The 26301-nt window shown below is 36.1% G+C and overlaps 2 protein-coding genes across 6 annotated transcripts in view; one reads left to right on the forward strand and one right to left on the reverse strand.

Annotated features, from left to right (window-relative positions):
- Positions 1–24702, forward strand: pfn4 (profilin family member 4). 2 transcript variants are annotated; one of them, XM_051723407.1, is made up of 4 exons: positions 1–416; positions 543–677; positions 1861–1966; positions 24574–24702. In XM_051723407.1, exons 1-4 carry the CDS (start codon positions 300–302, stop codon positions 24609–24611), a joined length of 396 nt encoding a protein of 131 aa, XP_051579367.1. In that variant the 5' UTR covers positions 1–299; the 3' UTR covers positions 24612–24702. The 2 variants fall into 2 exon arrangements, with proteins under 2 accessions (XP_051579367.1, XP_051579368.1); XM_051723408.1 differs by lacking the exon at positions 24574–24702 and adding an exon at positions 2056–2199 and having other exon boundaries at positions 5–416.
- lpin1a (lipin 1a) overlaps positions 4226–26301 on the reverse strand; it is a 38479-nt gene continuing 16403 nt past the window's right edge. For 3 of the 4 annotated variants that reach the window (XM_051723382.1, XM_051723385.1, XM_051723384.1), the window contains exons 4-22: positions 24432–24727; positions 22515–22610; positions 21445–21543; positions 18102–18216; positions 17422–17713; positions 17042–17135; positions 14279–14460; positions 14071–14164; positions 13279–13348; positions 12347–12424; positions 12130–12222; positions 11906–11967; positions 11656–11794; positions 9771–9919; positions 8106–8192; positions 7853–8005; positions 7259–7373; positions 7081–7184; positions 4226–5173 (exon numbers count right to left, since the gene is read on the reverse strand). In XM_051723382.1, coding sequence (XP_051579342.1) covers positions 5008–5173; positions 7081–7184; positions 7259–7373; positions 7853–8005; positions 8106–8192; positions 9771–9919; positions 11656–11794; positions 11906–11967; positions 12130–12222; positions 12347–12424; positions 13279–13348; positions 14071–14164; positions 14279–14460; positions 17042–17135; positions 17422–17713; positions 18102–18216; positions 21445–21543; positions 22515–22610; positions 24432–24727 — 2484 coding nt within the window. In that variant the 3' untranslated portion in view covers positions 4226–5007. The remainder of the gene's footprint in view (positions 5174–7080; positions 7185–7258; positions 7374–7852; positions 8006–8105; positions 8193–9770; positions 9920–11655; positions 11795–11905; positions 11968–12129; positions 12223–12346; positions 12425–13278; positions 13349–14070; positions 14165–14278; positions 14461–17041; positions 17136–17421; positions 17714–18101; positions 18217–21444; positions 21544–22514; positions 22611–24431; positions 24728–26301) is intronic. The other variant, XM_051723383.1, reaches the window with a different exon arrangement.

Raw genomic sequence — 26301 nt, forward strand, 5'->3', positions numbered from 1 at the left:
AGGAAATGCAAAAGTAAGAAAATTGATATTTTCAAAAAGGGTCCTTCCATACGATTGTTATTGAAGGGTATATCCATACAGTAATGCCATGTTCCCTTCAGAGGTCCCTGTTCAAGGGCTCTGCCCTTCGAAGTGAGTAGGGCATAGGGAGGATCTCTTTCGATTGGAATTCGTCATGAGTCAAGCTTTTATCTAGGTTTGGCGGTTGTTAAGGGCAACTACGGGCCCAGCCGTCAGCACGTCAAGTTTTAACTTAGCCTGTCTCATACCTCCGGCGGTTTCAATGCAATTTCATAAATATGAATCCATTTCCAAACTTATTAGATAACTGTCTCATTGACACCAAGCATGTAGAGTGTGCCGCAATACTCGTGTCCAGAAGTGGCGACATAACGGCTGCATCCAAAAACTTTACAGTGAGTTCACTGCAACTCTGTGCATTTCAACAACCATTTAGACACGAAGTTTTATCGCAAATATTTATTATTTTTACGATAGGTATGTCTATTTGTCTTGTTACAATTGTATTTCTCTTCCAACAGCTCTCTCCAGAAGAAGCAGAAATGTTTGTAGACGCGTTTAAACATGTGAATGTAACTAGGCAGAGAGGATTGAACTTCCAGAACAAACTCTACACCTGTGTGCGGGCTGACAAACTCTCAATATACTCCAAATGTGTAAGTACACCCTCTCAATTTACTCCATATGTGTAAGTAAAATCAATATACTTCAAATGTGTACTGTAAATGCACTCAATCTGCATAAAATGCCCATGTAAACCTCCTCAATACTCCATATGTGTAAGTAAAGTCAATATACTTAAAATGTGTACTGTAACACACTCAGTATTTTTTTTAAAAGTCCATGTAAACCTCCTCAATACTCCATATGTGTAAGTCAATATACTTCAAATGTGTACTGTAACACACTCAGTATTTTTTTAAATGTCCATGTAAACCTCCTCAATACTCCATATGTGTAAGTAAAGTCAATATACTTCAAATGTGTACTGTAACACACTCAATATTCTTAAATTTCCAAGTAAACCTCCTCAATACTCTGTATGTTTAAGTAAAGTCAATATACTTCAAATGTGTATGTGTACTGTAACACACTCAATATACTTCAAATGTGTACTGTAACACACTCAATCTGCTAAAAATGTCCAAGTAAACTTCCTCAATACTCCATATGTGTAAGTAAAGTCAATATACTTCAAATGTGTACTGTAACACACTCAATATTCTTAAAATGTCCAAGTAAACCTCCTCAATACTCCATATGTGTAAGTAAAGTCAATATACTTCAAATGTGTACTGTAACACACTCAATATTCTTAAAATGTCCAAGTAAACCTCCTCAATACTCCATATGTGTAAGTAAAGTCAATATACTTCAAATGTGTACTGTAACACACTCAATATTCTTAAATTTCCAAGTAAACCTCCTCAATACTCTGTATGTTTAAGTAAAGTCAATATACTTCAAATGTGTATGTGTACTGTAACACACTCAATATACTTCAAATGTGTACTGTAACACACTCAATCTGCTAAAAATGTCCAAGTAAACTTCCTCAATACTCCATATGTGTAAGTAAAGTCAATATACTTCAAATGTGTACTGTAAATGCACTCAATATGCTTAAAATGTCTAAGAAAAACCCCTCAATACTCCACATGTGTGAGTAAAGCCACTAATGCCAGTGGATTGTATATACAGTAGCCATGAATGAGTACTCATCACTTATTTCAAATATAGCAAAAGCAAGATATCTTTTCTCGGATAATAATCAGAGCATCATTGCCAAATAAAATAGCCTCTTTCATTCACTAATATTACTTCATCCTCTTTGTTTAGGAAGGACATGGCTTGATATTGGTGAGAACGTCACTGTATGTGATAATTGCCACGTACTCAAAGAGTATGTATCCAAGTATCTGCGTGGAAGCAGTTGAGAAACTAGGTAGGCTATTTTGAGCCAAATGTTCATTTGACTTTCTGCTATGCAGTTTTTTGTTACTTTTCTGGTAATAGTGATTGCATGTATTTTAGCGGACTATCTGCGTGAAAAGGGAAAATGAAGCTCATCGTATCAAACCTGAAGAGATGAAAGACTTGCAAAGAAGCTTTTTATTGTAATTACAGTTTTATTGATGAGAAACTTTGAACAATACTCAAACTGCTTATAGCCACAAGAACACCAAGTATAGGCTTTGTTTCAGAATGACAATGCACACGTTTAGAGTGACATTGTTAATGTAAATTAAATTTATTTAACAATACTGCTCAGACAAAAAAGGAAGCATTGTTTTTTTTATTATTCATTATAAGATTTTAATTTACAGAGATTTGGCAGTTTAAAATATACACACAACAGAGATGTAAAAACTACTACAATGAAAATAATGAAATACAAACTCAACTGCCACAACTTAGGCAACAAGATCTTTCATAGAAAGAATAAAGAAATTCCATATAGACTGCTGACAAAACAAAAGTTTTTATAACTTAACATTATGGGTTATCATTTCTATTAACAGGAAACCTGTTGAGATCAATAGGGATGAGTATCACATTCTTGTAGTATTCAGCTTTCACAGAATTTGTTAGAATAAGAAATCTCAATGAGCTGGAGAAGAAGTTAAAAGTGTAAGACAAATCTAGAGAGAGAGACTAGAATGTTTGATCTGATCATTCACAGTGTTGGAAGTTTGAAGCAATCCTTTGTCAAAATAATATGAAAACAGTTCTGTATCGCTGACCGAACCAATTAGAGATCGGTACAAATTGCGTTTTCAAGTTGCACACACCTATACCACATGCGCTATATTTTCCTTGCAAAAATAATGAGACGATTTATGCTAAAATACACAGTTCTTTTATTTCAGCTACTCCCTAGCCTAGAGAGCACTGCTTTAACAGTAGGCCCTTAATGCATTCACATCAGTGCTTGTTTAATGTGCTCATTTTTAACCGTGAAAAACCACAATAGAATACTAAATTTCACTTAGCATGTTAAATAAACCGTAGGAGCAACAACTAGCCAGAGCATGTCTTAAATTTCTAGACATATCACACAAAACCCTTATTCATTCACTAAAGACATACTGTATAATATATTCCTATATACAGTGCTTTCAAAACACTATCCATTTCACCCTTTAATCAGACACATAATGAAAACAAGACACACTATTGGGGAGAGGTCTTGTGTTGGTGTTGGCAATAGATTATTTTTTAAATAAACATATCCTTCTGTTTAACATAATGTGCACCTTGTAATCTGAAATAAGCTTCACTTGACTAAAATGTATAGAATTGTTTTTTTGTTTTTTTCTCTGATGTATTTGTATGAAAAATATTTTTAAGATAAATATGGTATTAATGTGTAGAAATTAGTACAGGCAGGGAATACTTCATGACCTGAGTGTTCTTTTCATTGCTACTGTATTTTAAGTCTTGAACATGCTTTATGACTGGTATGATGTATGACGTAATACATTTTTGCATGATTCACACTGTATATGCTGGTTAGAGTTGTGTATCTGACATAAAATACACAAAAATAACAAAAGAATGCAAAGTTACCATATAATAATAATAAGCATTTGGCAAAATGTAAAGTGTAGATTACATGATAAAAAATTAAAGATGATTCACAATTTAAGGGATAGTTCACCCAAAATGAAAATTCTCTCATAATTTATTCACCCTCATGCCATCCCAGATGTGTTTGACTTTCTTTCTCCTGCTAAACACAAACAATGAATTTAGAAGAATATCTAATCTCTATAGGTCCATACAATGCAAGTGAATGTTGACCAAAACTTTGAAGCTCCAAAAAGCACATAAAAGCAGCATAAAATTAATCCATATGACTCCAGTGGTTTAATCCATGTCTTCTGAAGCAATCTAATCAATTTTGGGTAAGAACAGACCAAAATATAACACCTTTTTTACTGTACATCTTGCCATTGCAGTCTCTAGGCACCATCATGATTTCAAGCTCAGTTACACTTCCTAGTGCTTGATGCATGCACAGAGCCTCTTTGAAATCATGATCGCCAAGGAAAATGCTGATGTCAAGATTTATTGTGAAAAGGTGTTATATTTTGGTCTGTTCTAACCCAAACTCTATTAGATCGCTTCAGAAGATGTGCATTAAACCACTGGAGTTTTATGGATTACTTTTATGCTACCTTTATGTGCTTTTGGGAGCTTCAAAGTTTTAGTCACCTTTCACTTGCATTGTATGGACCTACAGAGCTGAGATGTTTTTCTAAAAATCTTTCTTTGTGTTCTGCAGAGAATTTAAACTATTCCCTTAAGTAATATCCTCTCATGTTTGTTGTGTTTTGTTCTTAAGGAAATTGAAAGACTAGTAAAATAATTTAGATTTCAAAGAAAAATTTAAACTGACAGAGTTAATACTTTGATTTTATGAAAGGTCACTTAAGTTTCAAATGATTATCTGACTATAAATTCTGTAACACCTGAGAAATGCTAGTGCTGGCTTTATACCTACATCTGAGTTTGTTTTTAAATTTAAAATAAAAAATATATATTTTAAATTAATATGTTGAAGCTTTTAAATTTCTCTGAGTTTGCTTTATGATAAATGCTAAAGAACACTGTTGTACTAACTGTATTCCCTCATATACTGTAAGAACATCCTTAGGCAAAGCCATTAAACAATTTTATATGACAGCATAATGTAATTGTCTGCTTGGTAATGAATAATGCATTTACACTTTAAAATAATTGTATAGTCATCAAAAAAAAACAAATTCCCTAATATGAGCTGCATAATATGCTAGTAAATTTGGGCTCTTGCCAGTAGAACACACCAAAATGATAATGTACTGTACGAACAGGCAGGGGGCGGCATGCAGTTTTTTTTGCAAAGTGCTATGTTGCTTGTGCGTAACCTTATGGCAGTGCAGCATTCGAGCTGAGTTTGTAGGTGAGGAATACTTAGACATGATAGCTTTTGTGACTATGTTTTCAGCTGCTTTCAGTTTGTTCAGATTGATCCTGCTTGGCCACCTCTGGTAACTGCTCTCTCCAGAAGGTAAACTGACTGAAAGTGTCTGAACAGGGAAAGTCGGTGGTGTTTCCTCTGATCAAAAGAGGGAAGACATGGTCCACAACCTCACACAGACGACCATACCTGTAAAACATACCAGAATGTCCACTTAAACTGTCAAATTGTTCAAACTCAAAGCTAGGGAGTTTCCGCATTCTGGGCTGGTAACAAAGTTTGATATGGGTAAGGAGGATATCAAACACATGTTTCAGCTGGAAAAATCAACATAATGCCCTTAATCCTATATTGTTTCAGGGAACTTGCCCCAGTACCTAATGTGATGTAAATTGCTTGTCTTGGTGAGCAAATTAAAACTTCTAAACTTCTGGAGTCAACATGAAATTAATGTTGGCTCTCTTTACTTTCTTAATTCTCATTTCTGGTCTTATTGTGCATTATATAATCTTTTATCAAAATGTAGTCTAATAATTGCTCGGTTCTGAAACGTCTTTCCTTTTCTATAGCCGTCACCAAACAATGGATTACCAACTAAAAAATAAAATAATCAAGTCCCGCCCTTCTCTTTTTTTCTTGTTAAATATCTTGTTGCACTTGAACATTACTTTTATGGCCATGTCCACACTAATACATTTTAGTTTAAAAATTCATCTTTTTCTCTGCGTTTTATCCTTCCATCCACACTGAGAAGGCATTTTTGACAGCAAAAACTAAGCTTTTTGAATATGCTCTCCCAAGTGGATAAATTTGAAAACATTTGCAAATGTATCCGGATTAATGTGGACATAGCCTATGTCACATGACGGAAGTAAAATGGGTTGCGAATGGTGTTTTATATTGACTTTAACCTTGTGCGACCCCGCATCCACATGCGTGGAGGTTTTATTTTGACTTCGCTATATGCAACGCAAAATTTAAATGAATAAAACCTGACTGCATACTGTTCACAATACTCTAGACTGTCATTTAAAGGGTTAACTTCAGCCACACTGAGTCATGTGACACACCAACATGACGTTGATTTCCTTGAAGCGCTCCTACAGGCACAGCACCAACAAAAGTGCCTCTGGTAAGAAATATCTTTAAGTTTTTTCATTGAAACCTGTTTGGATGTAAAGAGGAGAGTCTCTAGTTTCATTTGATATGCCGCATTAAAGAATCTGTTCATTTTTTGTGCATCAGCGCCCTGATAAACATATGTCCACATATGTGGAAACTCGTACCGCATTTCCTCAAAAGTAGAAAAAATCTTGTTAGTTATTTTGAATAACTTTCAACTCTAACATATCTGTGGGTCATTTCACTTCATTTTAATATACATTTTGTTATATTTTATTTTGTTATCTCTGTGCAATACGATTCTATTCATTAACATTAGTTAATGCATTCCTATATATTTATTATGCATTTTCACATTGAGAATCATTGGGTTCATCCAAAAGCTGAAACATTTTGCTTTCAGAGGCTTTATATGGACTTAGGATGAAAATAGGGTGCATTTCAAACTGTTCTGAGACCAGTGTAGACAGACAGCACATTGGAGGTTAAGTCATTCACTAAATAGCTTCCTATGCAGCTAAGTACATTCAATCCAAAAATCCAACCAAAAGTTCAGTTTTAGGCAGCAGATTATGTTTGGACCACTCAACATGTTTGGCAGATATGGGACAATGGTAATCAATACATAGATTCAGACTTTTATAATGCAACATTTTATTTTAACATGGTTGGCAGTGATTGGATGATGCTGGACATTACTTTGAATAAGAATTATTTATTCAGCTTTACAGAAAATCAGCTGTAGTGTCTGTAACGTCTCAAAAACATGAATGACCAACACTCCTGGAAACATAAACAGTTTGTTGAAAAAAATCTGACTTTCTATAGCTTAGTGTTAGCATAGTCTCACTGTCCACATATATGCTTGTTTATTAGGTGCTACTTGTTACAAATCAAAAAGGAAACCAAAAATGCACAGAGCAGTCATGTGGGGGTCTCAGGAGGTTAATAAGAGATCCTTTGCAATTACTTACGATGATATGTTGGTCTTTGCATGTTCTTGTATGAGCTCTCCCTTAGGATTCACAGTGAATATTCGGTTCAAAGGCACTCCCACCTCTTTATATGAATAAACATCCTGGGGAAAAAACTGTTTATTAGAGACTGTATTGGATAAGGTTAATATTAGCAATTATTGCTGCTAGTACTTACTGTTGCCCTGTTTCCAAAAGCAGCATAGAAGGGCTCCATGTTTGGATGGAACAAGTTTTTAATGTCTGTCAGACATTCGACTTTAAACTTCTCTGGCTTCTTCTCAATGACCTCCCTGAAATTGCATAGGAGTTATATACTTTTTTTTAAGCATATAAAGTTACTTTTAGGGCTATTGTCAGGGTCCCATACTTTTTGACAAATAATTTCCACAGAATCCCTTTCAACTGGATAGGTATTTTTAAAAATCATATTGATTTAGACTGATTTGAGAACTGGAATTAATTGAAAGGAAACAACTCTAAAGAACTATGCCCTCACAAATCGGAAATCACTTACTTAGACTCAACCCAAGAGCATTATATAGCCAATGAAAGATTTTAGAGCAGAGCATAAGAACAAAGGTATAATCACAAAATACATTTTCATGACTTTTTGCAGTCAAATTTACCATGATTTAAATTCTTTTCATGAATTTTCCAAGCCTAGAAAACAATGTTAAAATTCCTTGATATTCCCTGATGGTTTTCCATGACCGTGGAAACCCTGTGTTGTGTTTTGTGTAAATCTCTTTGGACATGAGTGTGTTCAAACCTGTGAAATGCAGAGAAAAGACTGCTGGGACTAAGCAGCACAGGTCCCATAGGTAACATGGTGCCTCTTTCATTAACCCAGTGCAAGTAACCCCTGGTCATATCAGCCATCCCAATTGCCCGTGCTGAACAGTACATAAACTTGTAGCCATTCCTGTTGGACAATAAGTTAAATATTAGGTATTTTAAAATGGCCCAAAAAACGTATCTTATTTGACAGATGTGATTTGTGCTGTGTGTTGGATGTGACTCACTGGCTAACTTTGTGGTAGAGTCGGGCAATGCCCTGATGGGTCCAGTCTTTGCCCAGAGTTGGCAAAATGTGTCCCAGGGTGTCAGATCTGAAGGAAATAAGAGGTAACAATTTAGACTTTGTAGCTGTGTACTTTCAACATAACTACATTCAATTTAGGGGTCATTTTTGCATGCATCTGCTCTGGTTTCCTGCTAGTTTTTAGACAGTGTCAGGTTAAAAAGGACTTTTAAACTTGCATCTTGAGACTTCTGCGTTTAGTTCTATTTGTCATGCTGCGTCTAGCTTTTGCAATCACAAGAACACATTCGGTCTAAATGGCCCCTTAACCCTTTAAGCTCTGAGGGTGTTTTTAAAGATTTCCTGTTTTAGTAGCATACCCAAATTAAAATTAACTAACAAAAAAAAAACTTTTCAAATTTTTTAATGATATAGATTATGATAAATTCTGATTCTCAACCTAAGAAACTGCTGAACAATCACAAAAAACTTGAACTCTTTTTTTCTTATTTTTCTGATTTGACATTACATATCTCGGGGTGGAAATAAGATGGCTATGCTTTTGTTTTGTTCCCGATCATGTCAACTTTAACTGAGTAAAATTTTGTGTTGATTCAATAAAGCAATCAAGTTATAGCATTACAAAAAATATTTATCCAAATGTCCAAAAGCCTCTCCAAACAAATAAAACATAATAATTGTAAATAAGAACTAATTACACTCTCAAACACAACAATGACTAAAAGTTTGCATAGCATGCAGACATGATTTCAGTAATGAGATTTCACAGAATGAGTGCCAATTTAGTCGTCACTGAATCTGTGTCATGTACTTGGCGCCATCTTCTGGTGGCCATATGTAACAGTCACCAATCACATGTCTCTCTGCCCAAATATGAATTACTTTTTGCACCGATCTGAGCTCAATCCGATTGGTTTAGCATTCCATGATGCTACATAATTTCTGATGACGTCATCTGATCCAGGGAAGCTAACGTGTTTTCAGCCAGATTGCAAGATGCCAGATAGCCTGATGCTGTGTGCACATTGAGCTTCGTGTCAATTATCTAATGATCTATGCATCCGATTACCTTGTGTGTGGGCTCATTTGAAAGATAATTGCCTCCTCTAAGTAATATTTAATATATAAGTATATTTTATGTTTGTTTATTTTTCGTGAAGTTACAGTATAAGTGAAAACGCAGCATATGAGCAACACCTGTTCACATGAAACATAACTGTCAAAGACATATACTTAGCTATAACTTGCTATATGTTTGTTTGTTAGTAAAACAAATAGGCTGGTTTTATTCTACTTTTTGAGAGCTTTCCAACAACATATGACACTATTTGATGAGTTTGATGTTTTTACTGATTACAATAATATGTTCAGTGAAAAATAATTAATAAATTATCAAAACGGAACACTTCGGATTTGTCTTCAAATTTCAAAGCACTTATTCAGTTTTGGTCATAATGCCTACATACATTGTAAAGTAAAGCTTCTAAGCTTTAAAACGATACCTATTTTGTTTTGGTCAAGACTGTAGTTATTAATATTTTTACAATATTTTCTCGCGGGCCTGCTGGCGGGTTAAACAGCAAAGTATTTAGCACGTGCATGGTATTCTAATACTACCCAGGACGTTCTCTTTGCTTAGTCTCACCTTGTGATAGTGCCATCAATGTCTGAAATCACTATCTTGTCATCCCAGCTCCACAAATAAATTATGCCCTCACAGCGGCAGGTGCCCTGGTACTGGGTGGTGACACTGAAGACCACATCATTAGGGCCATCTTTTAGATTCAGACTGGTCTGAGAACAGAAGAACATGGTTCTAGCATGTGTTTCCATAACATAGTCTCATAGAGAAGTTTACATACACCTTAGCCAAATACATTTAAACTTTTTCACAATTCCTAACATTTAATCATAGAAAACATTCCCTGTCTTAGGTCAATTAGGATCACTATATTTTAGAATGTGAAATGTCAGAATAATAGTAAATAAATTATTTATTTTAGCTTTTATATCTTTCAGCACATTCCCAGTGGGTCAGTAGTTTACATACACTTTGTTAGTATTTGGTAGCATTGCCTTTAAATTGTTTAACTTGGGTCAAATGATTTGGGTAGCCTTGCACAAGCTTTTCACAATAAGTTGCTGGAATTTTGGCCCATTCCTCCAGACAGAACTGGTGTAACTGAGTTTTTAGTCCTCCTTGGACGCACACGCTTTTTCAGTTCTGCCCACAAATTTTCTATCAGATTTAGGTCAGGGCCTGTTGTCCTTAAGCCATTTTGCCACAACTTTGGAGGTATGCTTGGGGCCATTGTCCATTTGCAAGACCCATTAGCGACCGAGCTTTAACTTCATGGCTGATGTCTTGAGAAGTTGCTTCAGTATATCCACATAATGTTCCTTCCTCATGATGCCATCTATTTTGTGAAGTGCACCAGTTCCTCCTGCAGCAAAGCACCCACACAACATGATGCTGCCACCCCCATGCTTCACGGTTAGGAAGGTGTTCTTCGGCTTGCAAGCCTCACCCTTTTTCCTCCAAACATAACAATGGTCATTATGGCCAAAAAGTTCACATTTTGTTTCATCAGACCAGAGGACATTTCTCCAAAAAGTAAGATCTTTGTCCCCATGTGCACTTGCAAACTGTAATCTGGCTTTTTAAGTTGGTTTTGGAGCATTGGCTTCTTCCTTGCTGAGTAACCTTTCAGGTTATGTTGATGTAGGACTCGTTTTACTGTGGATATAGATACTTGTCTACCTGTTTCCTCCAGCATCTTCACAAAGTCCTTTGCTGTTGTTCTGGGATTGATTTGCACTTTTCACTCCAAACTACATTCATCTCTAGGAGACAGAATGCGTCTCCTTCCTGAGCGGTATGATGGCTTCGTGGTCCCATGGTGTTTATACTTGCATACTACTGTTTGTACAGATGATCGTGGTACCTTCAGGCATTTGGAAATTGCTCCCAAGGATGAACCAGACTTGTGGAGGTCCACAATTCTTTTCCTTAGGTCTTGGCTGATTTCTTTTGATTTTCCCATGATGTCAAGCAAAGAGGCACTGAGTTTGAAGGTAGGCCTTAAAATACATCAAGAGGTACACCTCCAATTCAGTACACCTCCTATCAGAAGCTAAATGTCTAATTGTCTAAAAGCTTGATGTCATTTTCTGGAATTTTCCAAGCTGCTTAAAGGCACAGTTAACTTAGTGCTTAGTAAAAATTACTCATGTCATGCACAAAGTAATGTCCTAAACGACTTGCCAAAACTATAGTTTGCTAATATGAAATCTGTGGAGTGGTAAAAAAAATTATTTTTAATGACTTCAACCTAAGTGTATGTAAATTTCTGACTTCAACTGTAGATTCTCATAGATAGATTGACTGATCAAGCATGTTACCAAAACAGTGTTTAACTCCAACAGTTCAACCTTTGAAAGTAATGATCTTTAGCACATTCATGTTAAACACTGCTCTGTGTCAGTGTCTATTTTCAAGTGTGAGTTGTATGGAAATCTGAGATTCTCACTAGCTGTTCTGATGACAAACGTAGAGTCTTCCTGTAGTAGTGGCCTCCAGAGCTGAGAAGAGCTTCAGGCTGGTTGTTCACAGGATTCTGCTTAGAAGCTTCGCAGTCATCTTCACTGGATGATGATTCATCCTTTAACCTGTTAAAATACCAACAGCCAGTCCACATTTAAACAAAATACTGGATTCTCTTTACATCTACATACTTAACAAGAACAATGAAAATACGTTACACTGGGTTTGGTTTTTACCTGCCCACAGAGCCTGTTCTTATAGCCTGCTCTCCACCCTCAATCTGGTCTGATGCTGATTCCTGTTGCAGTAAGTGTAACTCAGCAACCTGATTTGCTTGTGTATGTACATAAAACGCTATTGTATTTGCATGCTGTAAGCAAAGAAAGTCTGTGGCTAAATCAAAGTTTTTATCTCTAAATCAATTCACAATGATTCCCCACACATAACAAAGCAAACATACCGACTTGGAGCTACTGTTTCTGCCCCGCCATGAAAACCACCAGCGTCCTCCTTTCTTGGGCATCTTCTCCTTCATTATGTTCTCCACCGTGGCCTGGAGGAAATGCACAGAGCCCCTGATACTCAAAACTCAAAAACTAAATGACAGGATGACTGTGACTGAAAACATGCAGAGTCATGGAGCTAATAAATCAACAGAAATTCAAAAAAACACGTACAGGACTAGAGCCAAAAACGCTAGGAAAACAGTATGTGAAGAAACCAAGAGCAGAGTAGACATAACTCAGACAGGAATACTTGCAATGGCGCACAATGGGATGGGATGAGGGGAGATCAATTAAAAAAACAAAAAAGAAGAAGAAAAACAAGGAGGAGGGAAGAGACAAATTTAAATGCCCTGGAGTGTCATGAGAGCCGGGGTGCAGTATACACAAGGACTTTCAAAAGCCATGAAACACTCGCTGGGAGAAGACAAACGATACGGAAACAAAACAGCATCTTCCAGCACTTTGATGTATTTCATCATTTACCTATTTAAAACTAATCTGTAGTATTGCAAAAACAGTATGGACTAAATGTTGAACAAAAACTTTGCCAGCAAAAATAGTCCAAAATTGAGACATCAAGTGGATGATACACTGTGAACACTGAGGATGATGCTTAAACATGATTTGAAGAACTGTTATGGTGCAGTTGTGTTTTTTTGATAATTTGATTACAGTATGTTAGATAATGCCATTTTAAATATGTGCTGTGTTGTAACCCACCAGCAGGTGGCACGATTCCTGTCCATACAGAAAAAAAAAATCTATTGCTATATGGCTCCCCTCTTATGGTAACGGTCTGCATTATCTAAAAGATGGCATTTAATGTATCTCTGATTTTAACAGAACTAAGCACGAGAAATTTGTACAATACTAAATGTTGTTTACTGACAGAACCAACACGTAAGTCACCTCACGAGAAAGTCTTATAACTTTGTATTATTTTTATTTTTATTTTTTTTACATAGGTTTATATTAAATAGATAGATAAATGAGCAAACAATGTTTGAGCTTGTTATTAGTTAATCTACTCTAAGGACACAATAACAATGTTGGTCGAATAACTAAAGACTACTATGTATGTTTGTTGTTTATGCAGTCCTTACCTTTGGCAAAGGCTTCTGGAAAACCTGCATGGCCAGTACGATAGGAGCAGCTGTAGTCCAGTTATAATACCTTGATTTAAAAAAAAAAAAAAAAAAGGGGAAGCACCAATAGCTGTATTAATTACAATTTATTTAACAAATGTATTCATTTCCATTTCTAAGAATAATATTTCTAAATTAGTGCTGTCAGACAATTAAATTTTTTAATTGCATCATTTTTCGTAGTTAACCATTAATTGCAGATTTTGAAAGTGCTGAAATTCGACTCTAAATATACTTCTTTTCCTGTCAAAATGCATTTATTTCATTCTTATGAAAGAAAATAAAACAATATGTAACAATACAATGCTTTATTAACATTTTCCAAACAAAGTCTTCCACTGTATAAAGATAAAAATGCACTAAAATAGCACCAATTCAAGTAACATTAAACATTTCCCAAAGTCTAAGTGGAAGTTTGACTAATTGAAAGAACTAGTCCCCACATAGGTGGCTACTGTATCTGCTTTGTTACAGCAATCGTGAAGCCGTTTTCATGATTTGCATCAGCGCTAGCATCAAGCGCCACTTTGAACTCCACATGACACAAACAGTGTTTATGCTGTAATAACAGTAAATGCGTTAATCGCGATTAAGAAAAATTAACGTTAAACTTTTTTAATTAATCGCATGCGTTAATGCATTAATTTTGACAGCTCTATTCGAAATAGTAAAATTCTAAACTGGGGGTTCTTTGAAAATAATTTTGAGAATAACATGCCATATGTTTTATGGAAGAATTCCATCACATACTTGGTTCCAATTTTTACGACCAGGTTGGGATCATCAATAATAGATGGGTTATCTGCAAACTCCTGATAGGATATTGCTCGTTCCTCGAATTCGTCTGTAAAAAAAATATTAAGACTTAAAAAAAAATCTAATTGTGTTAAAATTGAGTGTAGACTAAAAAAAAGCCACTGAAAATAAAAAATACTTCACCTACATAATCTTATTTTACCTCTAGTGATCTCTCTGTTTTCTGACAGTCCTCCGCACAGAGAGATGGCAATATTAGGCAAGTCTCCTAACTGATCAGAAAAGCTGTCCACACCGCTGTCCATTCCACTGCTGCCCACTGACTGAGGGGATTGATTGGCACTCCTCGGATCAGCCCCGCCCCCCAATGCAGTTGCTCCATCACTGAACAACAAAAGTGAAATTGAAAATCTAAACTTTTAAACTACAAGCACTACATCTTGATAATAAATTAATTAACCCTTGTGCGTCAATAAAAAAAAGTTACTCAGAGGTCCTTCTAGGACAAAAATGTCCACGTCAAAAAACTGCCATAATAATATTATATATTAATATTATTTTCCACTTTTTTTTTTTCTCCCCTTTTCTCCCCAATTTGAAATGCCCAATTCCCAATGCACTCTAAGTCCTCGTGGTGGCGTAGTGACTCACCTCAATCCGGGTGGCAGAGGACAAATCTCAGTTGCCTCCGCATCTGAGACTGTCAGTCCGTGCATCTTATCACGTGGTTTGTTGAGCGTGTTGCCGCAGAGACATAGCGCATGTGGAGGCTTCACGCTATTCTCCACAGCATCCATGCACAACTCACCACGTGCCCCACCGAGAGCAAGAACCACATTATAGCGACCACGAGGGGGTTACCCCATGTGACTCTACCCACCCTAGCAACCGGGCTAGTTTGGCTGCTTAGGAGACCTGGCTGGAGTCACTTAGCACGCCCTGGATTCTAACTTGCGACTCCAGTGGTGGTAGTCAGTGTCTTTACTCACTGAGCTACCCAGGCCCCCTATTTTCCACTTTCAATTAGTTAATTTTTTTAACTAACATCAGTCCTGATCATAATTACCAAATATTCATTCATTTTCAGGATTTTTACCCTTTAAATGCCAGTTTGTTTTATTAGGGCTGCCCCCTAATAGTCGACCAAACATTAGTCGATGAAAAGAGTCTTGGTCGACCAAGTTTTGATTGGTCGGTTGGTCGCAGAAAAAAAAAAAAATCCACAGGAAGTGGCGAAGTCACGCAATCATTGACGGATAGACATGATCGTTTATACAGCTGGTCCATGCTGTAATTAATTATGTCAGGCAGGAAATCCAAAGTGTGGGACCATTTCGAGAGGGTAAAGGATGACCTCAAGAAGGTGACATACAAACTCTGCAGGCAAACGTACGCCTATCATTCATCAACCTCAAACATTGCTTATCATTTGAAACATGTAAGTAGCCACTTAGCATGGCCGCTCGCTCTAACATTAGATAACCTAGATAAATATGTGCTGTTAGGCTTATCCAAGTGTTCGTGAGGAGTGGGGAAGCAAAATTAGTACCTCACTTACTGCATGTTTAACTTAATGTGCATTTCTCTCTATAAATTAACAAAATGTTCAGACAATCTCCTTGCTGGTTTTTCCGACACATTCAGAATCATTACCGCTTTTGCCGATGTCGCTGTGGCTCGCTTCGTGCGTGCACTTGTAAAATTTATATTTTAAAGGCTCATTATTACGGTTTAGTATTTCTCTGTAATGTAATGTCTTGGCAATGTTACTTATAACATTATTTCTCAGCCCTGGAACTCAAACCATTTTCTGATGCCCCCCCAAAAATATATATTTAAGTAATTAAATTAAAATCATAAATGTGTGACTAGTCAACTAATGGCTTAAACTAATGACTACTAGTCGACTAAGAAAATCTTTGGTTGGGGGCAGCCCTATTGTTTATATAATGCCACTGTTGTTTTTTTATGAAAACAAACAAAAAACACAAAAAATTAATTATTTTCCATGTACTACATTTTTATTTTGATTATCACAGTCTGGGATATGTCAATGATTAGCAACAACATTGATTTTGATGCATTATTATTTTTTGTGCAGTGTCAGATAAAAAAAAAAAAAACATACACACTCAGGACCTTAGAGGACAAAAAAGTCAAAAAACTGCCACAGAAATATTCTATATTCATATTACTTTCCACTTTCACTGACTTAGAGTTTTTAACCAACATCAGTCCTGATCATAACTACCAAATATTCATTCATTTTCAGGATTTAACCCTTTAAATGCCAGTTTGTTTACATAATGCCACTGTTGTTTTTTGCACACACACACACACACACACACATATCTCAATACACACATACAAAACACCAACACACCCACACAATTTTAGCTGCATAATTTATTCAATTGGCCTGCAGTGCTCTATAATACTGCAAACAGAAAATAGGGAAAAAGCATGTATATGCTCCATAGGTTAAACATGAGAAAAATGGCACCATCTGGTGGAAAATATAAAAAAAATACACTTTTGAAGCCAGGGCTCCGGAATGAAAGCGTAATATCATAGAATTCATGATTTTATGCTTTAATGGCATTGGGATCAAATATTGCAGTTTTAATGGGTTTCAATGGGGACATTTTTGTCCTGAAGGTCCAGAGTGTAACTATTTTGTGTACACAGTGTATTATAGATGTATTTTATGAACTGAGGTTGAAATATCAAAATTCCCCCAAAAACAAACACCTTTGGCAAAATATATGCCGTTGGCGTTAACACAGCCAAAATGATCGAAAAAACAAAAATGAAAAAGACATGAAAAATGTCCTGAAGGTAGCACAAGGGTTAAGTGAATGGCTTAAGACTATGATTACATTTGTGAATAAACAAGAAAGATGAGATTTAAGTTGTTAATCAGCATGTTCACAGGCATGTTACACTTGTAAGCAGTGCAATTTACCTTTTAGGAAAGTACAGGGCTGCCACCTCAGGTTCCAACTCTGTGATTTCATCGAGGTATACCCCATCTGATCCAAGATGCTGGCTCTTTTTGTCTAGGAATTAATTATTATTACTCAAAATGTTGCTCAACAGTCCAAAAAAGTATTAAACAGTTTTAAAATAAATGTTTATATTATTAATCTATAAACATAACATTTAGCATTACATTTTATCAAAGTGTGACTGTCAACTAGATTTTCAAATTTGTATGTTTTAAATACAGTATACAAATATTAAATATAATTTAAAAGCATTCAAGCAGCACTATAAATTCTAAAGTAACTTTCCGTTTAAATGGCAACCATCTATGTCTATATTAACAAAACCCTCACTTTCTACCTTTTCTCTTGGATGGAGAGTCAGTCTTGCTAATGGCATGAGCTCCAGGACTGTGGCGGCCCTCCTCTAGATCTGTGGTTAGATGAGTGGCTGCGCTGATGGCCTCCACCTCTACAACAGGTGCTGATGCCCGCTCTCCAGCCCTGAGATCTGGCACATACACATGGAGATCACAATCCTGAGACTCCACCATTCCAACTCCAGTAATGGCTCTAAAGTGTGTGCTGGCAGGTGGTGGGATTGACGCTGGAGTCACCACCATGGGCTGTGACATGGGCTGCAGGAATGAAGGCTGAGGAAAGAGAAAGACCTAGAATGATATTTCTATAAAACAAATTTGTGTTTTTGGCCTTTTACATTCTTCAATACAGCTCTTTTTCTGTTAGACTATTTCAGATTTGTTAGGGGCCGTTCACACATGATGCATTTTTGCATTCATCTGCAATGAACAACAAAGTTTTTTACTGCAACAAAGTTTATTGTTTTTCTATGTAAACATTTACTAAACTGTTTTTGACAGGTGTCACATGTTTTGAGCTGCAATGACAAGTAAAAAAAAAAAAAAGTCCTTTCTGTTGTGCACCGTCTAGCTTTAAAAAAAAAAAAAAAAAAGCTATCTGTGTATCCTTTTAGGATACGCAGAACATGTGGTTATATGGCATGGCTGGTGGTTTCTGTACCTTGGCAGCATGAGGCAGCTCTCCCCATGTCCACAGCATCTCAGGATTGTTTGGTTTCCCTTTGGCCAGTAGCTCCGAATCACTCTTGGGTGTTGAGGGCAAGGAGCCATTTGGACTGAAAGAAGAATGAGGAGGAAGACATTGAGAAGTATTTGGATTAATACTAGTATTGTAATTATACGGCTGTTATGAAATTACAGTGTCTTTTTCAACTTTTCATTCCTTATCCAGCTTGGCAAATAGCTTGTCATTAAGTTAGAAAATACCTGAAAATTGGGTAATACTCTAGAGATCCCAGAAAGCAAATAAGCATTGAAACAACGCTGGCATTGAAGTGACGTTACAATCTGATGTTAATTCTACATCTCTTTTGCACTCTTGAGTTAATGTTGAAACAACATTGAAATTTCAACAACAAAAAATTAAGACATTGAATCAATGTTAGAATCTGGTGACGATTCGACATCAAATTTGTTGAAACAACATTGAAATTTAACAAATAAAAATCCATATTATTGATTCTACATTAAATTTGCACCCTGTGCTAATCTTGAAACAACATTGAAATAAAAAAATTAAAAAACTTACGTTTTTGAATCAGTTTTAGAATCTGATTTTGATTCTACATCACTTTTGTTAAAAAAAAAACATCATCACTGAATCAATGTTAGAATCTAATATTGATTCTACATCACTTTTGTTGAAACAGTGTTAAAATATTCAAAGATTCAAGAAATTTGGTGAAAAACAATGATATAAATAAAAACAACTGTCACGTAGTTTCTAGAGTTTATTTATATTTATCACAAAAATAATAACTGTAAGAAAAATATAAAAAGTTGTAGCTGGAGGCACCGGAGGAACTGCTCCCACATTCATTTGCATCTAAAACAGAACAGATCAAAAAACAGTAGGATATAAACCAATGGGACAGAATAATAATCTTAATTGTGGAAAATTAGTTTGTAAAGTACATCAGTTTCATTTTTGACAAATCGATCATGTGGATTAGTCCATTCCTGGGACCCAAAGTCCTGTAGATTTTGAATGTCTCCCTTACCACACATACCTGATTCCAATCATCAGTTATTAGAGGCACCATGAAATGAAATGGATGTCAGATAAGAAAACCATCAAAAATGTGCAGTCTGTGGGAACAGACAATGGACTTTTCACCGACTGTGATAAAGCGTTTCAGCCTTATTTAGCATTGTACATAAATCTAGCAAACTTTTTTTATATTTGCAATTTTTTTATTATGTAGTGCTAATTTTTAACATTATACTTTGCATTATATTACCATGGAAAAAGTTTTAATAAACGAGTTACCACAGCTGTGATGAGGATGCTAATACAGCTTCTGAGGTAGTGATGAAAAGATTTGTACTATTTACTGACTGCTGTAATCCATCACTCCCTGGATATGAGAAATTGGGTTCATTATGACAATATATAGTTTATTTTGATTCTTTAAGCGGTCTCTGGTATTTTTACAAGAATATTGTTACACCAATATATTTTCCGCCTCATTCTGTTAAAGAATCTACATAAGATTGAAAAAGTTGTTTTATAAACTTGATGATGTTACAAGCAGATGCATTACAGTTTGTGAAGTTTGTCATGTAAGAGTAAGATCGCCTATGTTTTTGTAATAGCTGTTGGTTAAAAGTTACATTAATCGCCCAATAGCTGATTGTCCATTCTAATAATTACTAGATTACTCAGTTATCAAAATAATCATTAGTTGCAGCCCTACATGAAGGTCTGGTTGTTGAAATATTGGGATTAAAATAAGGGACACTGGAATTCACCTAGCAACACCTAGTCACCACATAATTCTGGTTATTTAACAGTAAATCACACAAAGCAGGGCATATACTGTATAAACTGTTTTAAAACTATTCAATAATAATCAGTTTACAACAATCCATCACTGGATGCACATCAAATTTTGCATTTTACAAAAATATTAATACATTTTAATCCTTTCCTTACCTGATATAATTGCAAGGATGTGAGGTGCTGGTTGGTCCATTCCAGATCCCAGCTGATCACACGTTCGACTACAGATCAATGTGTATTCAATGTCACTCCATAAAGTGGTGCTTCTCATTTCTTTAATTGTGCATCCTTATTTTTTCTTTGTCTTTTCTTTTTCTATCTTTTTCGTAACTCCTCCCTATTAAGACGCAAGGAAAGAATACAAGGATGCTCTGCAAGTGCAGAATCAAAGAATTAAATCAAAGCACTACATGTGTAAAATGGCATATCCTTGCTTACTCAAGTGTCACTTCCATGTGCCATCAATCAATGATGATTATGCACAGAATGTATTACCACTGCGCTTAAAGGGATCTGCCATAAATGTTCTTTGAACTTTTTAAATGAAGACTTTAATAATAAATCTTGATAAAGCAAGATGCACTTTTGAAGTGTGGAAATGTTTCTTCAAAGACTTTTTAAAATTAATATATTTAATTACTATCATAAAGAGGGGGAAAAAAGCCAGTAAAAAAAGGGACAGAGAAATAATAAGGTACATGAACACCATTGTTATGCTAGAGAATGTGAGTACATAAGATGTTTCAACAAACAAGACTTCTGTATAGGATGCACCTGTGTTTCCTCACTAACGAGGAACCATCAGTTAAAGTATTGAGAAGTACACATGATCTCGTGGTCATCAACTATAAATTAATGTTAGTTCGGACCCACTTTATTTAGGTGTCTATAGCTACTATGGAGCATTTGATACAGTTTACCTATTATGTACATAAGTGTTGTTGCATTGTACTTACATTTAAAGTACCTGCTTGTTATTACATCTTTAGTTACACTCTTTACCTTTCCCCTAAATCTAACACAACCCTTACCCCTAACCCTAATCTAAACCCTATCCCTTAACCTACCCGTACCTCAACTTCAGTAGCAGCAAATGAGAATTTTGCAGAACAACATGTAGTTACACAATAATTAGATTGTATTGTATGTATTTTAATGTTAGTACATAGTAGTTAAACGCAACTGATATAAAGTGGGACGGTTAGTTCACTGTCACCACCCAAATATGCTGTTGAATTACATCAAAATTTCAACGTTGATGCAACAAACTTTTAACATTGAAATTTCGATCTCAAACAAAATGATGATTTGGGTAAAAACATCAACACTGTATCAACGTCACTTTGCTATCTGGGATGTAAGGCTTTTTAAAAGCTTAAATTAAGCCTTGTGCCTTTGTTGCAAGTGTAAATACATTTTGATGGAAAATGTTTCATTGTTTAAAAAAAAAGCTTGTGAAGAACATAGGTACATGTACAGCAATGATGAAAGCAGTAATTACCTGTGTGTTGACTGGAACATAGCTGTCTGTTGGGGACAGGAGATGGATAATCCTGCATTGGTGGGAATTGGCAAGGAGCATGTCTTCTCCAGCCCTGCACTGTTGGTCAATAAACAAACTTTAGATTCAAATGTCCATTATTTTAATCTCATATCTCAATTTGAATGGCATGGGGGGCAATATATGGCATAAAGTATTTGCGGTAAAAAAATAATGATGGCAACTTTCATTTCTTTCCGATAGTTAAGAGTTAGCCATGTGCCGCATTTTGGGGCTTTGGTTTATTGTGTTGCAAAAAATACTGTTAGATCAAATGTATCTCGCCTGTAATAAAATCTGCTATATAAAGTCTGCTGCAAACATACAGACGGTTATGAAGCTTCACATCATTTTCCCAGTTAAAATGAACCCTTGTATTGTGTTCGTTTGTGCTAACAACTTTTATGTTGTGTTGTCACGTATTTCTCATTACTTCCTGAAACATACATACAGTATAACATATACAATGACATATCGTAACTTACAGCAGACTATCCCGTTTCAAACGAGCCCAAACACAACATAATAAGTAGATCTCGAAATATTCCTCAAAGAGTGTACATTGAAAGACGATGCACAAAGGGGTGCTCAGCACACCTTGTGTGTGTGTGTGTGTGTGTGTGTGTGTGTATTTATGTGTGCACATGTCCGAGGACTTTGTGTGTGCTCCTGAACACTTAATATTTCTGTATTCTGAGGTAAAATCCATTCATTTCCAATGGCTGGTCACTTTAGACCGGGAACACCACAGGTGTAACACAGTGAAATAAAACCAATAACATTTTTTGAAAATTAGCACAAAAACAAAATAAAAAAATAAAATAAAATGTGTGTTCAGATGCCCTGTGTGAACTAAGTCATGGAATACTTCCAACTAGATGAAATAAACTACAGTTTTCAGAAAAAAAAAAGTTAATTGCCTGCTTTGACCTGAACACAATATAAGGGTTAATGGGTAACTATGCTCCCCTACAAAGCCTAGGGGTCTTGGCCCCCTCTACGCCCCCATAATTTGAACACTGGTGGTGTACCTCTTAACACCGGTCCACATCCCTTCAGACTTTGTGTATGTGGTGGTTGTGGAGCTTCTTTTCATCTGCTCAGCAAATAGCTCATGTGACATGGCTCTGTAAACAGATATATGCACACATATACAGTAAGTATATACTGTACACATGCAAAACGGAAGAGTAAGAAAGACTATGCATTTAAAGTACATTTGACATTCCAGAAGCATAGATATAACCAGTGATAATCTGCAGCGCTTGTTTTCAACAACCTCATTCTCCCAGAAAAGCTAGAACACATTGTGGGGGTTTCTGGATTCTTGTCCAACTTCTGCTTTATAGAACAACACACTACTGAGTTCACATTCATCCCCAGTTGACCCTTTTTGGCCTTGTGAACAGTTTTCCCACTGGCTTCTACTGTCAATTTTAAAATGTATTACTGATACCTGGGAAACAAATACTTGGTAACGCAAAGCATTATGTATGAATGTATGAATTTGAATTAATTTGTTATCCACTGGGAATGAAAGTAGGAAAAAGGATATTTTTGTTGTTTAGGCAGTTTATATTGCAAAACATTTATTTTCTTGGAAATGTGGGGAATATACTAGATTTCCCCCCATTACAAAGGACTCCTCTTGAGCCGGAGCAAAACTTGGCACGGTTTCAACAGATTTCGTGGAAAAACATTGGAGAGGCTGTTTGAGCTACTTGTTTGCTTGAGCAGTAGGACTGCTGATCTCTTTTTCTCCACTCTGCCTCTCTCTCTCTCTCTCTCTCTCTCTCTCTCTCCATTGCAGAGCTTATTCAAAGAGTGAACAACAAGCCCACATTAAAAGGCTGCTGCAAATAATTCCAGAAAACTGGAAATAAACAAATTATGCCACTGAAATCTCTTTTATTTATTGCATTGATTGCCGTTTTGGAGCAGTTAAGAGAAGGAGGGTATCTTTTGGCATTACCAGAGCAATCTGTTTTGTCTTAAATGTTGTATGTGGCAGCCTCTATACCGCAGTGTTTGCTTCAGTCCAACAGGAAATAAGTTGAGCTCTGTATCTGCTGCCAAGCCGAGCTCCCAGAAAAGTGATATTTAGATTCAATGTGAAATCTTGGCAATGCCACTGTACCCATTTACTTGTGTTACATTTTTAGTACAAAAATCATGAGCAACAGTGAGGACTTATATTGTAGTTTACTGTAGTTGTATTTAGCTATTAGTCCCCCTTTACAATTGGTATTAACATGTGTTTTTTCATTGATCAGATCACAATCGGATAACACTTGATGACACATTGCAATCAGATATTGATCGGACCATTGAAACCACATTTGGAGGTGGTCAAGAATGGATTCACACCATATTAGATGAAGGTGTAATTAACATGTGATTTGTTACAATGCTCAACCACTGCAAAAAACAAGTTTTACATACCGGAAGTAGACCTCAATGGAATGCTGTAATTTACACTTTTCACTTTACACTAAGTTAAAGCTGAAGTATGTAATTTTTGCGCCACTAGCTCCACCAAACGGAATTGCAAAAAGAAACTTTGTTTTCAAAACAGCTTTCTGAATACATTGCTGTTGGTCAAACAAAGAGATAGTCCTGCCCCCAACTCATGCCATTGGTTGAGTAACATTGTTGGGGTGGGTCTAAGTGGGTCCCTCAAAACAAAAAGTGCAATATTCATAGTGCCACAGAAAGACAGTGCCTGCAGTTTTCAAGAAAATTTACATATAAATGACTTACTAATAGTTGTCTCTGCATATTAAGCTGGGATAGGAGAAAGTATTTTAACACTGAAAAAGTTACATACTTAAGCTTTAATTGCGATATAATTATATAATCTTGATTATTTTTTGCCTAATTGTGCAGCCCTAATCAGGTTATAAAACTGATTAGGGGTAAAGAGAAATGATTCTGCTGTTTGTTCTGACCTACTGCATGTAGCCTCTGTTTCTTCATCAGAACTCAAATCGATGGGAAACATGTCCTCATCTTCTGAGAATTCTCCATTATCCTCTCGCTTCATGTCCACTTTAGATTTCCTCCTCCTTTTTCTCCTCTTCTTCATCATAGAGCTCTCTCCAAAGGCTTGCGTGGGGCCCAGGGTTTGAATGGAGGTTCCGGTTCCAGACTCAGAAAGATGGGACGTGCCTTTTCCCATTTGGGCCTGCATTAGAGCTGAGCCTTCTGAAATGATGGGAGATGTGGCCAAGTGGGATGGCATCTCCTGTGAAGAGAGCAGTAATTATTATACATGCTTTAGTGAGAATAAATGCAATTGTGAAGAGAAACATTAAAGGGATAATTCACCCAAAAATGAAAGTGATGTCATCATTTATTCACCCTCATGTCATCCCAAACTTGTATGACTTTATTTCTTATGTTTAAAACTAAAAGGAGTTTAAGGGGAGGTCACACTACACTTCGTGTTCCATTCACTCCCATTCAAACGCATCTGAACACGGGAAACCAGAAACGCAACCTCATACAAAGAAATTTCATACTATGCTGCGTATCAAAAGTAAACCAGAAACGCAACCTCATACGAAGAAATGTTGTACTATGCTGCGTATCGAAAGTTCAAGTTTGGTGAACTCTGACCTGCAAATCAAATGTTGGTTTGGAAAAACTTTCAGTTCAGTCAAGACCACTTCTGTCAAATAAATACTAACTTGAATACTTGAATGAATACTTTATTGACTTGTAAACAATTTAATCATCTGTTGGTGTTGGCGGTATGGTTCTGTTCTGGGCAAACACCCCCCACATCCATGCAGCCATGCATGGATGGATGGAGCAGGGCGAGCAACAGACTAGATCTCAGACTAATAGGGTGTGTTGTAAGCAAACAATGCAAAACATATTGTATCTGCGAACCCATATTCATATAAACATAGCTGTAGACTGTAACCATAGATTTGGTTTCACTGTGTCAGCTTAAATCTTAGCTGTACAACAATGTGACCTTAATGCCATGTGACAGATCTCTGCATCTTTCATTACAACTAAACTCATGCACGTGCACAAAAGCACTCAACTGTCCTCAAGCCATGGCTTTATAAGAGTGTGCATGGCTGCTAAAGACAGACAGATAACCAAATCAATATAAAATGACACAGAATGTCCAGTTGTTTACATGTACAGTTGCCCTTAAGAACTAGACTGTCAGCACAAGTTCAGACTAGGCCCAAACAGAATCTGTGGATTGTTTTGACATTTCCTGTGCTGATTCTTCGGAATCTATTTATTTTAAACGCGTAACAATCTGTTAAACTGAGTTGAGTACTACAGTCCTAATGGCTGCTGAAATCACTTATAAATTGGCTAAAATATTTAATACACATATATGCATGGGCCAGAGGATGTGTGGAAATTTGTAAATGATGCATGTACCAAATCTGCAGTTTTCTGCAGAATTCTACATGCACACATTCCATATGGGACCAAACGCGTTCTTGTGTTTAAAAAAAAAAAAAAAAAAAAAAAAAGCTGGATTCCAACGAATGGAACAATTCTGTCGAGACGTGTTTCAAAAAGTGAAGTTCCTTTAAATTAGAATGGTGTCTTAAAAATGCGGAGCCCGTGCTGCTTACTCTAAAAAAATAAATAAAAAAACAGCTAGATGCAGTGCAATGGTTAAAGATGTCATTCTAGCACGTTTACATACTGTAGAAAAACTATTAAAAATCGGCACAGGCGAAAGCAAAAACATGTTTGGTGTGAACGGCCTCTTGAGCATATTTTTGCACTACTAGCAGCACAAAACGGAACTGCAAAAATAATTAATGTAGTATCACCCTA

The sequence above is a fragment of the Myxocyprinus asiaticus genome, chromosome 17 (genome assembly GCF_019703515.2).
Source record: "Myxocyprinus asiaticus isolate MX2 ecotype Aquarium Trade chromosome 17, UBuf_Myxa_2, whole genome shotgun sequence".
Lineage (NCBI taxonomy): Eukaryota > Metazoa > Chordata > Actinopteri > Cypriniformes > Catostomidae > Myxocyprinus > Myxocyprinus asiaticus.

Excerpts from the sequence above, each read along its gene's own strand:
- pfn4 (XM_051723407.1), top strand. The coding sequence starts at position 300 with ATGAATCCATTTCCAAACTTATTAGATAACTGTCTCATTGACACCAAG. Across the intron at positions 678-1,860 it reads TCTCAATATACTCCAAATGT|GAAGGACATGGCTTGATATT; the intron begins GTAAGTACACCC and ends CTCTTTGTTTAG. Across the intron at positions 1,967-24,573 it reads GGAAGCAGTTGAGAAACTAG|AGCTCTCTCCAAAGGCTTGC; the intron begins GTAGGCTATTTT and ends TCTTCATCATAG.